This window comes from Haliaeetus albicilla, chromosome 12, assembly GCF_947461875.1.
Source record: "Haliaeetus albicilla chromosome 12, bHalAlb1.1, whole genome shotgun sequence".
Classification (NCBI taxonomy): Eukaryota; Metazoa; Chordata; class Aves; order Accipitriformes; family Accipitridae; genus Haliaeetus; species Haliaeetus albicilla.
Window position 1 is genome coordinate 41,927,467 of NC_091494.1, and position 15,126 is coordinate 41,942,592.

At 64.6% G+C, this 15,126-nt stretch overlaps 1 protein-coding gene across 2 annotated transcripts in view; it reads right to left on the reverse strand.

The window, feature by feature from the left end:
- Positions 1–15,126, reverse strand: part of SDK2 (sidekick cell adhesion molecule 2) — a 51,504-nt gene that overhangs the window by 6,952 nt on the left and 29,426 nt on the right. For both annotated transcript variants that reach the window (XM_069799386.1, XM_069799387.1), the window contains exons 3-36: positions 14,646–14,752; positions 13,070–13,217; positions 12,128–12,261; positions 10,953–11,064; positions 10,567–10,757; positions 10,305–10,388; positions 10,039–10,233; positions 9,700–9,816; positions 9,386–9,553; positions 9,002–9,104; positions 8,555–8,731; positions 8,322–8,458; positions 7,967–8,114; positions 7,747–7,887; positions 7,472–7,653; positions 7,050–7,165; positions 6,166–6,361; positions 5,805–5,903; positions 5,317–5,508; positions 5,106–5,227; positions 4,928–5,037; positions 4,688–4,838; positions 4,305–4,542; positions 4,107–4,222; positions 3,667–3,856; positions 3,357–3,455; positions 2,823–3,017; positions 2,532–2,733; positions 2,204–2,307; positions 2,019–2,089; positions 1,738–1,873; positions 982–1,038; positions 615–716; positions 311–426 (exon numbers count right to left, since the gene is read on the reverse strand). In XM_069799386.1, the coding sequence (XP_069655487.1) occupies positions 311–426; positions 615–716; positions 982–1,038; positions 1,738–1,873; positions 2,019–2,089; positions 2,204–2,307; positions 2,532–2,733; positions 2,823–3,017; positions 3,357–3,455; positions 3,667–3,856; positions 4,107–4,222; positions 4,305–4,542; positions 4,688–4,838; positions 4,928–5,037; positions 5,106–5,227; positions 5,317–5,508; positions 5,805–5,903; positions 6,166–6,361; positions 7,050–7,165; positions 7,472–7,653; positions 7,747–7,887; positions 7,967–8,114; positions 8,322–8,458; positions 8,555–8,731; positions 9,002–9,104; positions 9,386–9,553; positions 9,700–9,816; positions 10,039–10,233; positions 10,305–10,388; positions 10,567–10,757; positions 10,953–11,064; positions 12,128–12,261; positions 13,070–13,217; positions 14,646–14,752 (4,756 nt within the window). The remainder of the gene's footprint in view (positions 1–310; positions 427–614; positions 717–981; positions 1,039–1,737; positions 1,874–2,018; positions 2,090–2,203; positions 2,308–2,531; positions 2,734–2,822; positions 3,018–3,356; positions 3,456–3,666; positions 3,857–4,106; positions 4,223–4,304; positions 4,543–4,687; positions 4,839–4,927; positions 5,038–5,105; positions 5,228–5,316; positions 5,509–5,804; positions 5,904–6,165; positions 6,362–7,049; positions 7,166–7,471; positions 7,654–7,746; positions 7,888–7,966; positions 8,115–8,321; positions 8,459–8,554; positions 8,732–9,001; positions 9,105–9,385; positions 9,554–9,699; positions 9,817–10,038; positions 10,234–10,304; positions 10,389–10,566; positions 10,758–10,952; positions 11,065–12,127; positions 12,262–13,069; positions 13,218–14,645; positions 14,753–15,126) is intronic.

Here is a 15,126-nt window from a genome sequence, read left to right on the forward strand (position 1 = left end):
CACCGGGATGGGACACCCGGCATCTCCCCGGGATACCCAGCATCTCCCCCGGGATACCCAGCATCTCCCCCAAATCCCTTCCCCAACGGCATGCATAGCATCTCCCAGGGCACCCAGCATCTCCCCGACACCTGACATCTCCCCAGATCCAACAACGCAGCATCTCCCAGGGGAGCTCAGCACCCCCCAAAGACACCCAGCATCTTCCGAGGGCACCCTGTGCCCCTCCTCTGCCAGAAACCCAGCACCTTCCCAGTGCACTCAGTGTCTCTGAGCCCCGGCTCGGTGCCAGCCCCACAGGACGTGGTACCTTGTAGCCCTGGATGTCCCCGTTCTGGCTCTCGGCCGGTGGCGGTTCCCAGGTGACATCCAGCTGGGTGGCCGTGGCCGCCTGCACCGCCACGTTCTGCGGCGCGCCGGTGGGCACTGTGCCGAAGGAGGGGACAGTGTCACAGCCCAGCCGGGACCAGGGAGGGGAAAGCCCCCCCTTGATGCGAGGGTCCCACTGCCTTGTTTTGGCATGAGCGTGGGGTACCAGGGCAGTGGAGCCCCCTCCCCGCAGCTCCCGGCCGTGGGCAGCCCCTCACAAGGTGGGACCATGCTGGCAGACTCACCCGCTTCACCCACAAAGACCTCCTGGGGGGGGCTGGGGGGGCCCTCGCCCACGGCATTATACACACTCATGCGGATCTCGTAGCGCCGGTGCTTGCTTAGGTCTGCGGGGGGGAAAGGGGAGAAGGGCTGAGTGGAGCCCTCCCTGCAGCCGGAGGTGTGGGGGTCCTGCTACCCCGGGGGACCCAGCAGAGCCCCCCCTTGCTGGGGGGGCTCCCCAAGGAGCAACAGGAGCAGACAGGCAGAGGTGTCCCCGGGCACGGGGCATGCGGTTCACCCCACGGCACAGGCAGGCAGAAGGGAGGGACACACGGGGGGGGTGGCAGTGGGGAGGACACGTACAGGGGGGGCAGGGGAGCAGTGACTTACTGTCCAGCTCATACTGGGTGAGGGAGACCTCGCTGAGGTTGTGCACGGCGTAGACGGCTGGGTGGCACAGGGCAGGGAGAGCAGGCAGCTGGTTAGTCCCGCAGGTGGCACGAGTGGGTTCCCACCTCTGAGCACCCACCCCAGCACAGCTGCCCACCCCAGGGTGGGCCAGGGGTCCCCTCCAAGGGTCCTGTCACCCCCTCAGGAGCCAATGGAGCTGTCACAGCACCAAGGAGACTTTCCATCCTCCAGCCCCATCCCCTGAGCGGCACAAGCTGGGCATCGGGGTCTCCACAGGGGGGTCTGACCACGGCTAAGAGTGGTGGATGGGGCAAAGTCTGGTCTTGGGCTCTGCCCTTGTCACTCATGTCTCTGCTGTCCCCAGAGTGGATGTGACCCTGTTCCCTTTGGGGTCTGAGGACGGCAGCAGACCCAGGCACACACAGCGGGACGTCACACAGACAACCCACGTTAGGTGCAGACACACGGACACCCACGCTACAGGGACACGGGGGCTGAGCACAGTGGGACTGAGCCAGCGACACCACAGACAAGCGTGTTAGGGACCATGGACCTGGTGGCACGAGGGGGCCGGTGACAGCTCTGTGGGGCACAGCTGAACCCTGACAACTCCAGGCTGGTACCCAGGAGAGGCCGTGGAGCGCAGGATGCTGCCCTGCGCCATCCTCCATCTGCCGCTGCTGGGTCACCCCCCCAGCCACACACAGGACCCCCCCAGGGTCCATGGGCACTCACGGGTGAGCTCGGCCCACGTGGCACCAGGGTTGCCGATGCCGCGCAGGGTGAAGCCGCGCAGGCTGTCGTACACCAGCTCGCGGTAGCGGAGGCGGAAACCCAGCAGGATCCCGTTGATCTTGTCCTCGGCTGGGGGCTGCGTGGGGAGGACGGTGAGGGGCTGCTCTGACCTGGGGCTCCCCGGCACCCCGAGATGGCTGTCCCCAGTATGCCCCAGTGTCACCTCCCAAGGGGGCAAGCGGCCAGCCCTGTGACACTCCGCAAGGTGGAGGGTACTGTACCTGCCAGCGGATGAGCACCGACGTGGTGGTATGTGGGGTGACGGAGAGGATGGTGGGGGCTTCCTCGGGGGCTGGCGGGGGGGAGAAGGGGGCAGTGAGGGTTCAGAGATGCCCTGGGCATGGGGGGATGCCCAAGCAGGGGGGCAACCCCTCTCCCTGCCCCAGGAGCCGCAGCCTGCTCTGACCTGCCTGCAGGGTGGTGAGCGACTCCGACTCCTCGCTGTACTCGCTGTCCCCGATGTCGTTCGTCGCCTTCACGCGGAACTTGTAGGAGGTGAAGGGCTTCAGCCTGGATGGAAGCAGAGCAGGTTGGTGATGGTGAGACCGGTGGATGACCCCATAAGCCACCCTCCCTCCCGCAGGGCACATCGGCCAGTGCTTCCCAACCTTGGCGCAAGCACTTCCCATCGGAGGGGGAAACCGAGGCATGGGGCAACTGCCCAAACCAGAGCCCATCACCTCCCCGGCTCCCCATCGCACCACGGCACTGTTGAAGGCCAACCCGCGCCTCACCTGTCCACGACGAAGGCGGTGACGTTGTGGCTGACGGAGGCAGAGTGCAGTGCCCACTCGCCGTCGGGCAGCTCGCGGCTCTGCACCGTGTAGTAGCGGACTGGGGAGAGCCCGTCGCTGCCCGGCTCCCAGGAGAGCATCACGCTGCGGGCTCGCACCTCCTCCTGCTGGGCCAGCGGCTTCCCGGGGGGCTGCGGGCGGTCTGGGAGAGGCGAGGGGCTGGGAGCACCACGGGCACGCCGCAGGCATGCAACAGCCCCGTCCCGCAGGCTGGACCCCCCCCACCTTTACCTCTCTTCTCCGTGGTCACCACGAGAGCTTCGGCCGCCTCGCCCCAGCCCTTGCGGGTCTGCGCTGCGATGCGGAAAAGGTAGGTTGCCTCGGGCTGGAGGCCGGTGGCCGTGTACTGCCGGGCGCTGGGCTCCAGCACCTCCACGGTGGCCGAGTTGACGGCGGTGGTGTTGAGGCGGTGGGTGACCTGGTACGCTGCGGGGAAGGGAGCGGCACGGTGGGGCTGGTGGAGGGGATGCCGTCCTGGGCTCCCCCCATCCTGTGCATGCCTCCCTCCAGCCCTGCTCACGCAGAGGGCCAGCAACGAGGGGTTTTTTGGCTCCCTGCACGGGGGAGCTCACACACAGCCAGGGACCCAGCACAACCTGCTGAGTGGGGAAATGCCAGCCCTGGGGGTAACGGGCTTCGAGATGCTCAGGGGGGTCTCAGGGAGCTGGTCTCTGCCACCCCATGCTGATCCCTGCTCTCACGGGACCTCCGGACCTGTCTGCAGAGCATCCCACCGTGGCACAACCGGGATGGCTCCCCACCTACCCAGGATGATGCCGTTGGGTGCCGCGGGTGGCTGCCAAATGAGCCGCACCAAGGTGGTCCTCACTTCGGGGAAGAGGATCCCCACGGGGGGCCCAGGCACTGGAGTGGGGAGAGATAGGGTTCACCAGGGAGTGCACAAGCACGTGCAAAGTGCCAGTTCCCATCCCTTGGGAATGGGAGCCCTGGGTGTCCTGGTCAGGAGGGAGAGGGATCGTCCCAGGAAACAGGGATGGGATGGGAAGGCGTTAGGCACCCAGGGGACCCCCCAGCCCGTTTGGGTCTCTCTGCCCATCCAGGTGCTATTACCCACCATCATCCAGCGTCTGCTCGAGGACGGGGGGCCGGCTGGGCACACCGTCACCGATCCTGGTGAAGGCCAGCACACGGATCTCGTACAGCGTGTATTTGCCCAGCCCGGTCAGCTGGGCGCTGCGGGAGGCATTGCCCTCCGCCAGCCAGAACTGGGCACGCGTGTCTAAGTCCTTCTCCTTGTACATCACCTGCAACAGACCCCGTGTGACACGGCCGGACGGGGCTACAGCCCCAGGATGGAGCAGGGTGGCAAAATTTGGCACGGGTGGGCACCATCTCTTGGAGGTGGCACAACCGGGGACCTGGCAGGCTGCAGGGTGATTCCCCCCCACCCCAGGGAAAGCCATGCTTCCCGGGTCTGCGGGTGAGGTTGGCAGGGCACGGGGCAGGGTTGCAGGCAAGCAAAGCCACAGCACTGGGGCTGGGGTAGGTGCTCACCTTGTAGCCCAGGATGAGGCCGTTGCAGTCTGCCTCGGGGATGTCGCTCCATCGCACCAGCATGCTGCTGGAGGAGGTGGCCAGCGCCGAAACGTTGCTGGGGCCGGAGGAGGGCACTGGAGGGGGGAGTGAGAGCGGGGGTCAGTAGCCGGATCCAGCTGGGGTGGGTACCCGGTGCTGCAGGGTGGGCAGCGGTACCTGACTCCCGGGTGCGTCCCACCACCGAGCGGCTCCAGGGCCCTGAGCCGATGGCATTGAAGGCTTGGACCTGCACCCGGTATTCGGTCCACTCCTCCAGGTCCTCGATGGTGTACTCCCGCTCCACGCGGTCGTGGATGACATGCATCGCCGGCTGCCCTCGCCCGTCCGAGCGTGCGTACCGGATCTTGTAGCCCACAGCGTCGGGGTTCCCGTTGTACTCCTGCTCCAGAAGGGGCTGGCCCCAACCGGCAGAGATGGGAACCATCACTCCCAAGTTCCCGCAGCCACCCCAGCATGGCTCCCCACCCTCCCGCCTGCCCCCACAAGCCCTGCGCCCGTGGGCACAGACCCCCCCAGAGCCACGGTGTCCCCCCCCTCACCATCCAGCGCAGCCACAGGCTGGTCTCGCTGGCTGTCCTCAGGGTGACGTTGGCGGGTGCCGTGTCCGGGGGGGCCTGGAGGGTCTGGATTCTCCGGGAGGGCAGGCTGGGGGGGCTGGTGCCCACGATGTTCACCTGCCGCATGCGGAAACTGAGAGACGAGAGGGGGGGGTCACGGCGGGGGGCAAGAGGGCTCCGGTCCCCTGGGGAGGATGCCACAGAACCATCCTGGCCACTCGCCTGTAGTAGGTGTAGGGCTTCAGGTTGGGCACCTCCATGGAGCGGGCATCAGGCTCGTTAGCGAGCTGGTGGACGAGCCCCCACTCTTCAGCCTCGCCGCTCTGGCCCACCTGTGGGATGGGAGTGGGGTGAGCTGTTCCCCAGCACCCCCTCACCGCCCCCCCCAGCCGCCCTGTACCTGTGCCTCCACCTGCCAGCGGGAGATGGAGGTTTTGCCGTCGTAGCCGGGGCGAAATTGGAGGGTGACGGAGCGGGGTCCGATGTTGGAGATGCCCAGGTTGGTGGGCGCACCGGGGAGCTCTGCGGGGAGAGGGCAGGGTGGGTGGCACCGGCCGCTCACCCCCAGCACCACCCGCAGCCTGCCGGCATCCCCGCACCGCCGCGCTCACCTGGTGGTACCCCGGAGGAGATGGTGGAGGAGGAGACCTGGCCCTGGCCCTTGGACGTCATGGCAGCTACCTCGATGGTGTAGGTGGTGAGGGCGGTGAGACCGGTGACGCGGTACTCCAGGGTGACGTTGGGCAGGTAATGCGTCACCCGCGTGTTGGTGCGGTTGTATTCTTCCCAGGAGATCCGGTAGCCTAAAAAGTGCCATGTGCCGTCAGCCCCCATCATTGCCTACCCCGAGGGGCTGAGTGGGGCCAGGGGAGATGCTGTGGGGTGGGAAGGGGACCAGGAGGAGATGCTGCAGGGTGGGAAGGGGACTGGGGTGGGAGATGCTGCGGAGTGGGAGATGCTGCGGAGTGGGAGATGCTGCGGAGTGGGAGATGCTGCGGAGTGGGAAGGGGACTGGGGGGAGGATGCTGCAGGGTGGGAGATGCTGCAGGGTGAGAAGGGGGCCGATGCAGGAGCCGGGTACCTGTCGGTGCTCCCTTACCCGTCAGGATGCCGTTCTTCTCCAGCGGCTCTTGCCAGCTGACTTTCAGGGACGTGTCCAGGATGTCACTGAAGCTGAGATGTCCCACGGGGCCAGGCACTGCCCAAAGACACCCAGGCTCAGCACACAGCCGCACACTCAAGGGCAGGAGCCCTCGGCACCCACGGGACCCCCACAGGGAGCGAGCGTGGAGGGGACTCCCCTTGCCTTGGGCTTCCCGAGGCTCAGCGGCACCCCGGTTCCACATCCCCACCGGCAACACCAGTGGGACCGAGTCCCCCATTTCGGGGCTGCTCCCACCCTCCCCAGGAGCCACGGGTGGGCAGGGTCCATCCCGCGGGAACGCAGAGCCTCCCCGTACCGTCCTCGTGGGTGCGCACCAGCTGGGGGGGGCTGCGCGGGCCGTCCCCCGGCGTGGTGAAGCACAGCACCGAGGTGAAGTACTCGGCGAATTTCCGCAGCCCGGCCACGTAGCCCACGTGGACGCTGTCCTGGAAATTGGGCCGCACCGTCACCACCGTTGCCTCTTCCTCGTGGTCCGGCTCCCAGGCGATGAGCTGCGGGAAGAAGGAGCTGGGACAACAATACCGGGTACCGGCATCCCCGCCACACAAATCGGTACCACCAACACCCTCCTTATTTATTCAGAGTTGAATAAATATCAATTAATTGTGCAGGGAACACTTGATGCCTTTAACAGAATGTGTTTACCCCTACGAGCTGATACAGAACACGTGCTTTGTGATTAACTCCCATTGATAACGGCGTGTAATCGCCCACTCGCCTGCATTTAGGAGGGATGTTTGGGCATTTAATTGGTATTGTGCAAGATAGCCTATAGCAACTTAATTAAATACTAATTAGGCCCTAAAAATACTAATCAAAAATACTAAGTGGCATTTAATAAGAATGTTAAATATCCTACTTGCTCTGGTTATCTCATTCAGTGGCAATTAAATTCCTGAACTTCTTTTGAGTGGATTAAGAAACAAGTTGAATGTTTTAATTCAATTTCATTAATGTAAATTTGAATTAATTGCAATTTGGAATTAATTACAGAGCATGGGAGGCTCCGAGCCCATGCAAGTGTTAAATCTCAGTAACTATTATTTTAACAGTCAGGCCGGAACCAATTAAAATCTGCGGTTTCGGCGAGAAGTCGAGCCAGTTTGTGAAGGTTGGCTGAGGAGTTTCCCCTCCCCGGCTGCCCTGATTTTGGGGAGACCCGCAGGAATCGCCCCTCACCTTGTACCCCTGGTTGATGCCGTTGATGAACTGGGGGCTGGGGGGGTTCCAGGTGAAGCGGATGGTGGTGGAGTTGGTGGCCTCGGTCTGCACGTTCCCCGGCGGCACCGTGGGGACTGCCGGGATGAAAGGATGGCTCACAGCGGCTCTGGCTCCACAAGGTCCCCTCCGTCGGCCAGGTGCCAACCCCTTGGGACCCCCAGCACCCAGGGTGGTGCCCCAAGACACCCCTGACTGGGCCAGCCCTGCCCCGGCTCTGCAGCCCCTGCTCATCCCTCCCCAGCAGGTCCCAGTCTCCCTGGGACCCCAAAACCCATCCTCCTGCCACCCATCCCCAAGAGCCCCATGGCACAGCCTGTAGCCATCGGGGCGAACGCCAAGCTCCTGCCCGTCCCTGCCCATCCCTGCCCATCCCTGCCTACCTCCCTGCAGCGTCCACTCGGTCACCTTCATGCTGTACACCCCCAAGCCAGCACTGTTGTACGCCGCCACCTCAATCTCATAGTTGGTCCAGATGATGAGGTCCTCCAGGAGCAGGTTGTTGACGTCAGCGTTGGTGATGTTCTTGAACTGGTAGCCCACAGGCAACCCAGCCAGGCAGTACCTGGGGACCAGGGGCTGTCAGAACTGCCAGCGTCCTCACCGGCACCCCAGGATGCCGGGGATGGGGCACCCGCGCTCCCCCGCCGGTGCCTACCGGATGATGTAGCCCTTGAGGACACCGTTCTGGTGGCTTTCGGGGGGCGGCTGCCACTGGATCATGATGGACTGGTTGGTGCGGCCGCTGGCAATGACGTTCTGGGGAGGTGCGGAGGGGGGCTCCTCAGGCAGGGACACCCTGGAGGCGGGGGGGATGAGCCAGAGATGAGCACCCAGGGCCACCAGCCCCCTGCCGGGACCCCCCGGCCATGGCTCACCTCTCCGTGTCCTTGCTGAACTGCCCCCTGCCCACGTCGTTCACAGCGCAGAGGCGGAACTGGTAGGAGCGAGCGGGGACCAAGCCCCGCACCATCACCGACGTCGACTCGGGGTCCACGCTGGCCAGCAGCACGGTCCAGGGCGCGTCTGTGGGGGGGGAGAGGGGGGCAGCAGAGTGGAGGACCCGACCTACAGGACATCGGGGTCCCCTGCCCAGCTTACAAGTCCCGCGGTCCACAAGCTCCCCGCAGCATCCCTTGCCCACCGCCCCCGGGTGATGCCAGAGCCCAGACTTTGCCCGGTGCCAGCCTAGCTGGGGCCAGCGGTGCCGGGGAGGTGGGAGCAGCCCCTTACTGTTTTCGGAGACCTCCACAATGTAGCGGAGCAGGGGGCTGTTGCCGTCGAAGGGCTTGGCCCAGGTGAGGTTGATGGCCCGTTTCTCCAGGGGGCTGAGGGTGGCCGTGGGGCTCTCGGGGGCGTGGGGGAGCTGCCTGGACAGGGGGGGTTAGGGAGGGGGCGGTTAGGGAGGGGGCACAGCCCAGGGCGTGGGGTGCTGGTGGGGATGAGTGTGTGGGGGGGGGTCTCACCGGACGCGGAGGTGGGCGCTGCGCGAGTCGTTGCCCCCGGCGGAGACCACCTTGCAGGTGTAGGTGCCGATGTCGCCCGACCAGGTCTGGGAGATGTGCAGGGTGCCCATCTCGTCCAGGCGCACCCGTGGGCCACTCTCCGGGCTCAGCGGTGCCCCGTCCTTCTCCCAGACGTACCTGTGCCGGGGGGTGGGTGGGGGGCACCCAGAAGTCCTGACACCCTGCAGCCCCTCACAAGGAGAGGGGACCAAGGGTCCCACCGGTGTGCAGGGCTCCCCGTGCGCAGGGCACCAGGTGGCACTGCAGGACCAGCAGTGCAGGGCTGGGGATGGAGGCACCCACCATTTGCCCACTCCCTCCCCAAGCCCCCGGGGAAGCGGTGATAGCAGACAGGCAGCCTGGGGGTGCCCAGACCCCCCCCAAGCCTCCCAGCCCCATCGCACATACCTGACGTCCACGCTGGGGTCGTGGGTGACCCCGCAGCTCATGACGGCTTTGGTCCCTTTGATGACGCTCTGGTCCTGCGGTGGGTCGGTGATACGTGTCCTTGCTATGGGTTGGGGGGGGGACAAACGGGATGAGGCACTGGCACCCGGAGGGCTGCAGGGGTGGCATCGGCAAGGGACAGCCCAAGTTTGCACCCACGCAACCCTACCAGCCACATGCCAGAGCCCATCCTCAGCACCCCCAGAGAGCTCCATCCCGCACCACGCACGGTGGGAGACAGCACCCAGCTGCCCCCGGAGCTGGGCAGGGTCCATCCTGCACCGTGCAGGCAGGCGGGGTGGCAAGCAGAGCCCGGTGATGCGGGCACGCTGGCGGGTACCTTACCCCAAACCACCAGGTCGGCAGACGCCTCGTCCACGCCGCGGGAGTTGGTGGCCAGGCAGGCGTAGGTGCCGGCGTCGGCGAGGTGCGCGGGGCTGACGAGCAGGCTGCCTGACTCCAGCAGGGTGAAACGCGGGAGCTGCACCGAGCCGCTGGCCAGGATCCGCTCCCCTGGGTGACACAGGGGAACCCCATCAGCAAACGGTGCCCCGGCCATCGGCCAAGCCTGGTGGCCACTGAGCCAGGTGGCCGTGGAGCTTGCAGAGGGTGCCCTGGGGCCATGCTTGCCGGCACCCCACTGCCCTCAGCCCCTTTACCTTTCTGCCACGTGATGGCTGGGCGCGGAGCCCCCGAGGTCTCACAGTTGAGGATTATGGACATGCCATCAATCACCGTGCTGTCCTGGGGACCCCTGGTGATGTTGGGGGCGATGCCTGTGGGGTAGAGAGATGCACAGCCCCCCCTGAAGCCCTTCCCAGTGCTCAGCCTGGAGCTGACCCGCTCCTGGGTCATGGAGGGGGGGGTCCCATCCCCAAGGGAGGGTTTCCTGGTGTTCCTGAGCCCCCCGTGGAGCCCAGCCAGGGTGTCCCAGGCGCATCCCACCCACTGCCCAGGCAGAGCACCCTGGGCTCCAGGGTGGGGAGGCTGGCACCTACTGGTCACGGCCAGGTACGTGGTGGTCTGCACCTCGCCGGCCGCGTTGCGGGCAAAGCACTGGAACATGCCGGTGTCGTCGGGGACCAGCCCACTGATCTGCAGGCTGCCGTCCGCCAGGAGCTGGAAGCGGGACAGCTTCTCCAGGCGGATGAGGGCAGCATCCTTGTACCAGGCCATCTCGGGGGGGGGCACACCTGCAAAGGACAGGGCCAGGTCAGGCACGGGACCGTGGGGGCACGGGGAGGGCAGCTGGGGAGCGGCTCACCTTTGGCTTGGCAGGGGATGGCCACCACCTTCTCCATCTCGGCTGTGATGTGCCTCTCCGGCTCCCTGACGAACTGTGGTGGCTCTGCAAAGGGAAGCCCGGCGATGGGCAGGGGGTTGCGTTAAAGCTCGGGTCCTCTGGCCCCACCATCAAACAACTCCCAGTGACTCCCCTGCCTGTTGCCTCCCATCTCAGCCCCGGGGCTGAGACCACCTCAACTCATTGCACGTGTGGTTTAGGCTGCCCGTGGCCAGGGCCTCACCCAGGACGGAGAGGTAGGCACCCTCAGCCACGGCGGGCACGCTGCTGCTGCGGAGCACGGCCTCGCACTCGTAGTAGCCGCTGTCGCTCAGCGTGGGGTTGAGGATGGTGAGCCGGCGGCTGTAGTCGCTGATGCCGCTGGAGAGGGGCACCCCGTCCTTCTTCCAGATGATGTGCAGCTTGATCAGCGGCCTGGGGTGGGGGGGTCGGGAGCATGTTGAGAGACAGCCCCAGCCCCTCTGCACCCCACCAAATCCCCACCTCACTCCATCCCATGGTACCCAGGAGCCCTGGTGGGAAGGGACCTGGGGGCACCCAGCCCTGGAGCCGGGCGATGCCAACAGGGAGATGCCCTGTTCCCATCCCGTCTGCCCCGACGCTACTCGCCTGGCGTTGGCCACACACTCCATGGTCACCTCCGAGGTCCCGGCCACCACACTGGTGTTCCTGGGTGGGACAATGATGGTGGGTGCGATGGGATCAGCCGGGCCACCCACATCTGGGGAGAAGGAGGCCAGAGGGACAGCCATCAGCATCCCCTGCTCACCCCTATGGCACCCCAGCCCCCACCGAGGCTGATGGGGCACCCAAAGCCCCATGCATGCTCTGCCTGGCATGGAGGAGATAAAGGTAGCAGGGACCAAAGGTCTGTGGGCTCTGCTCTCCCGTGGAAAGGACGGGCAGGTCCAGCCCATCACCTTGGCATCAGGGTGCCTTCATAGCTCTCCCTAAGCCCTCTCCTCCCGCAGGAGCCTGTGGCACCAGCCCGGACCCCAGCCTGTGTGGCAGCACCGGCTGGCAGGGAGGAGGGAGAAGGGGAGTATATAAAGCAAAATGATTGCAACAATAAAAAACCCTCATGTAGGCGCTGTAAAAATGTGATCGGCTTGAAAGCTGCTGATATAGCTGAATCCATAAACATGGGCTCCAGGTTGTTTATTACGCACCAGGATGCCCGAGGTACAGAAAAACAGATTAATGGGGCAGGAGGGGAAGGGGGACACGCAGAGCCCTCAGTGGAAAGGGATAAACCCCACCACAGAGCAGCAGGGGGGGAGATGGGATGAGAATACCCAGAGGATTGATGCCACTTTGGGGCATCTTCCCCGGGATGGGCTGTCACCACCTGAACGGGGGCCAGGGGACCTTTGGCTAGGTCCTGCAGGGTCCAAGGGGACCGGAGGGATGGGGGCCACAGGGGTGTCCCCCAGGCAGGGGCTGATCCGGAGCGGCGTGGGCTGAGAGGGGAACATGGGCAGGAGCGGGGCAGGGTGTCCCACAGCAAAGCTGCTCCCCTTGGGAGCACCATCCCATCCCGCAGACCAGTCCCAGGGCATGGCCAGATCCAGCCCCGGCGGCAGGGACGGCGGGGGAGGCTCTGCCCATGGTACAATTAGTGCCTGCAGCACAGCCCGAAGTGCCTAAATAAATTTTGAGGCGGCTGAACTGTTAAGTCAGCAGAAGCCGGAGCCTCCGCAGAGATTTACTGCAAATTAAACTCAGGGGTGAGCCAGGCGGTGCAGGGGGAGCGGGGCCAGGGGGGGCAATGCCCCCGCACTCACTGGCCACGGTCAGCGTGATGGGCTGGCTCGTCTTGTTGTCCCCGTTCTTGTCATTCACCGCCTGCACGTAGTAACGTCCCGCGTCTGGGGCCACGGTGGAGAGGATGACGAGGGTGTTCTCCAGCGTGATGGCTCTGCAGGGACGAGTGGGCGGTGCGAGATGAGGATGTGAACCCAACGGGGGATACCGATGCAGCAAGCTGGGATCCCGCACGCAGCATCCGCACCAGCCCCAGGGCACCCAGGTGGGATGGGGATGGGGATGGCCCCCAGCCTTCCTCCCGCCTGCCCCCAGACAGGGCTGGGCTCAGGCACTGGCCCAGGCAAGAGCCGGGACCATGCCGGGACCAAGCCCCACACCCCCGCACCAAGCGGAGCACATCGGACGGTGCAGATTAATAGGACTTTTTTTATTTTTTTTAATTTTTTTTTTATGGAACGATCTAATCTGCTGGAAACATAAAATGGTTTGGGGAATATATTTTTTTACCATTAAATATGAGATAAAGGAGTTTTATCTCCTCAATCCCGCTTTGCAAATAGAAAGGAGACCAGTTCAATTCCTGCATAATGTGGGTTACAAATTCAATTCCTGCACACTGCGTCTGCCAGCACTGGGCTTGCCGCTCCGGTGGCGCCGGGGCCTGCCGCAGCTCCACAGGGATGCCTGGCACACACACGTGTGCCGTACCCGGCTCTGTCACGCTAGCTGCTGCCCCAGCACGTGCTGTGCCCCTTTTGCCCACCTTCCTCCCTCTTATTTTCATTTTTTAAAAAAAATTCATTTCCCCAGTGACAGAGCCATTAGTCACCAAGTCTGTCTCCGGGTTTTAGCACGACGCACTCAAGACGTCTGTTAAACATCCTTATTGCAAGGACGACGGCAGCCGAGGGAAATGCAGCCCCCCCAGAGGGGTGCTGGGGGGATGCCGGGGTACTCACATGCGGCTGCTGGGGGAGATCTTTCGGCCGTCACGAAACCAAGTGACCTGGGGCTGGGGGAAGCTGGCGATGCGGGGCGCACGGATGACGGCTGCCTCCCCGTGGGACACGCTCTGCTGCGTCTCACTGTCCTCAAAGCTCCCCATATCTGCAAAATGTGCCGGAGAACCATGTCAGGGGTTGGGGAGGGGCTGGCAACGCAGCCAGGGTCCCAGCAGGGTCAGCCCCTGGGTCCAGCTGGGGAGCAGGCTGGAAGCTACTGGGATGGGCTCCCCCAGAGGATGCAGAGGGGCTGCCCTAGGGTCCGCACTCTGCTCCCCTCCTCGGCTGGGGTGGCTCAGTTGGCACAGGGCACGGGATGGCGGCGGGCACGCTCCGGTGTGCCAGGGGCTGCGCTCAGATCAGGATCCGTCCCTGCAGCACCCGGAGTTGCACAGCCCCGTCGTCTGCATGCCAGACCGGGGACCCCCTGCCCACGTGTCCCCCACCAAGGATGGGGTGCAGGCGCAGCAAGGAGGGCTCAGTCCTGGGGCTCCCCAGCATCTCTCCCTGCCCCAACCTGTAGCCCAGCTCCGGGAGGACGCCGGCATGACCTTGGCTCCGCGGGCAAGGTCGGGGCACCCGCCGCCTCCGTCCTGCCCAGCCGTTTGCAGGCTGGAAGCACGCAGCAATGGAGGAAAGCAGAGCGAAGCAGGGTGCACGGAGAAGGGGGGCAGGGGATTTTTATTGACTTCGCTTAATTGCTGTAATTAAAAACATGTAAAGAATCTTTTTTTAACGACTTTGCCATTATCATTAGTTGTTAGCACAGCTGCCTTATTAATTTCTCATTAGTTTCCTGATTTGTCACTGCTCCTCAGGAAGGGGTTTAAGTGGATGGGATTGGGGACATCCCGGAGAGAAGGGGTGACAGAGAGGGGCAAGTCCCCTGGGGCACAGAGCCGGCATCCCGGGCCTCAGCACCCTCCTGTCCTGCTTAAACCCCCCACGGTGCCTCTGCATCACCCCCCAGCGCAGACCCCCGAGGTCTGGCCCATCCCGCTCGGGTTCGCTCGTTCGCAGGATCTGTGCTGAGCTGTGGCAGCAGCACCCGGGACCGAGCCACCAGCCCGGCTACCCCTGCTCCCGCGCTGACGGATGCAGCCGCCCAGCCCCGCACGCTCCTGTTTGCTTTCAGTAACGATTATAAACGGTGTTTGCTTCCAGCGCTCCACACAGCTGGGGAGGAGCGGGGCTGCTTTCACGCTGCAAAGCGTTTTATCCCTCCAGGGAGCTGAAGCCGCCTGCCCGGACACGGTGCTGTGGGTTCCCCAGCCCCAGAGCTCTCTGCCTGCACCCTGTGCTCTGCCCTGCCCTTGGGGTGCCCCCCTGCACCCCAACCACCACAGCTCCAGACTGGGCAGCGGGAGCAGCAGAGGCAGCAACAGCCCCATCCCTGCCAGCATCACCCCAAGGATGCTCCGGACTTGCTTGGGCTGGCCATGGGCTGCACCAATGCCCGAGCCATCCCGCAGTGTTGGGGAGCTGGGTGTCCCCGGCCGGTCCCCCCCCCTCCACGAGTGGGGCTGTCACTTACAGGCCACCTGCACCTCGGTCTGGCGCTGCAGCAGGGCTCCCATCCGATTGCGGACGATGCAGCGGTAGAAGCCGGCGTGTGTGCGGTCCAGCGAGGTGATCATGTACCTGCGGGAAAGAGAAGCCACCTCAGCGGTGGATGGGGACATCCAAGTCACCATCACAGCCCCCCGGGAGAGGCTGCAGGTCCTATACAAGCCCCCCATTTACTGCTGGGCAGCAACCCCAGTGCCAGGTACCGGCTCCTTCCCCGAGGAGCAGCTGCTGGAGGTGGGTATACGTGCATGTATGTGCGTGTCCGTGCAGGCACGTATGTGTGTGCACGCTGGGGAGACAACACAGCATCCCTTGCTGCCACAGAGGGACTCGTGGCCACGCACACAGGAGGTAATTTCACGGCACCATGCGGCACGAGCCGGTGACCATCACCCGCCCGGTGCCGGGGGTGGACGGTGACTCACTGCCATGAGTGGGATGCGCTG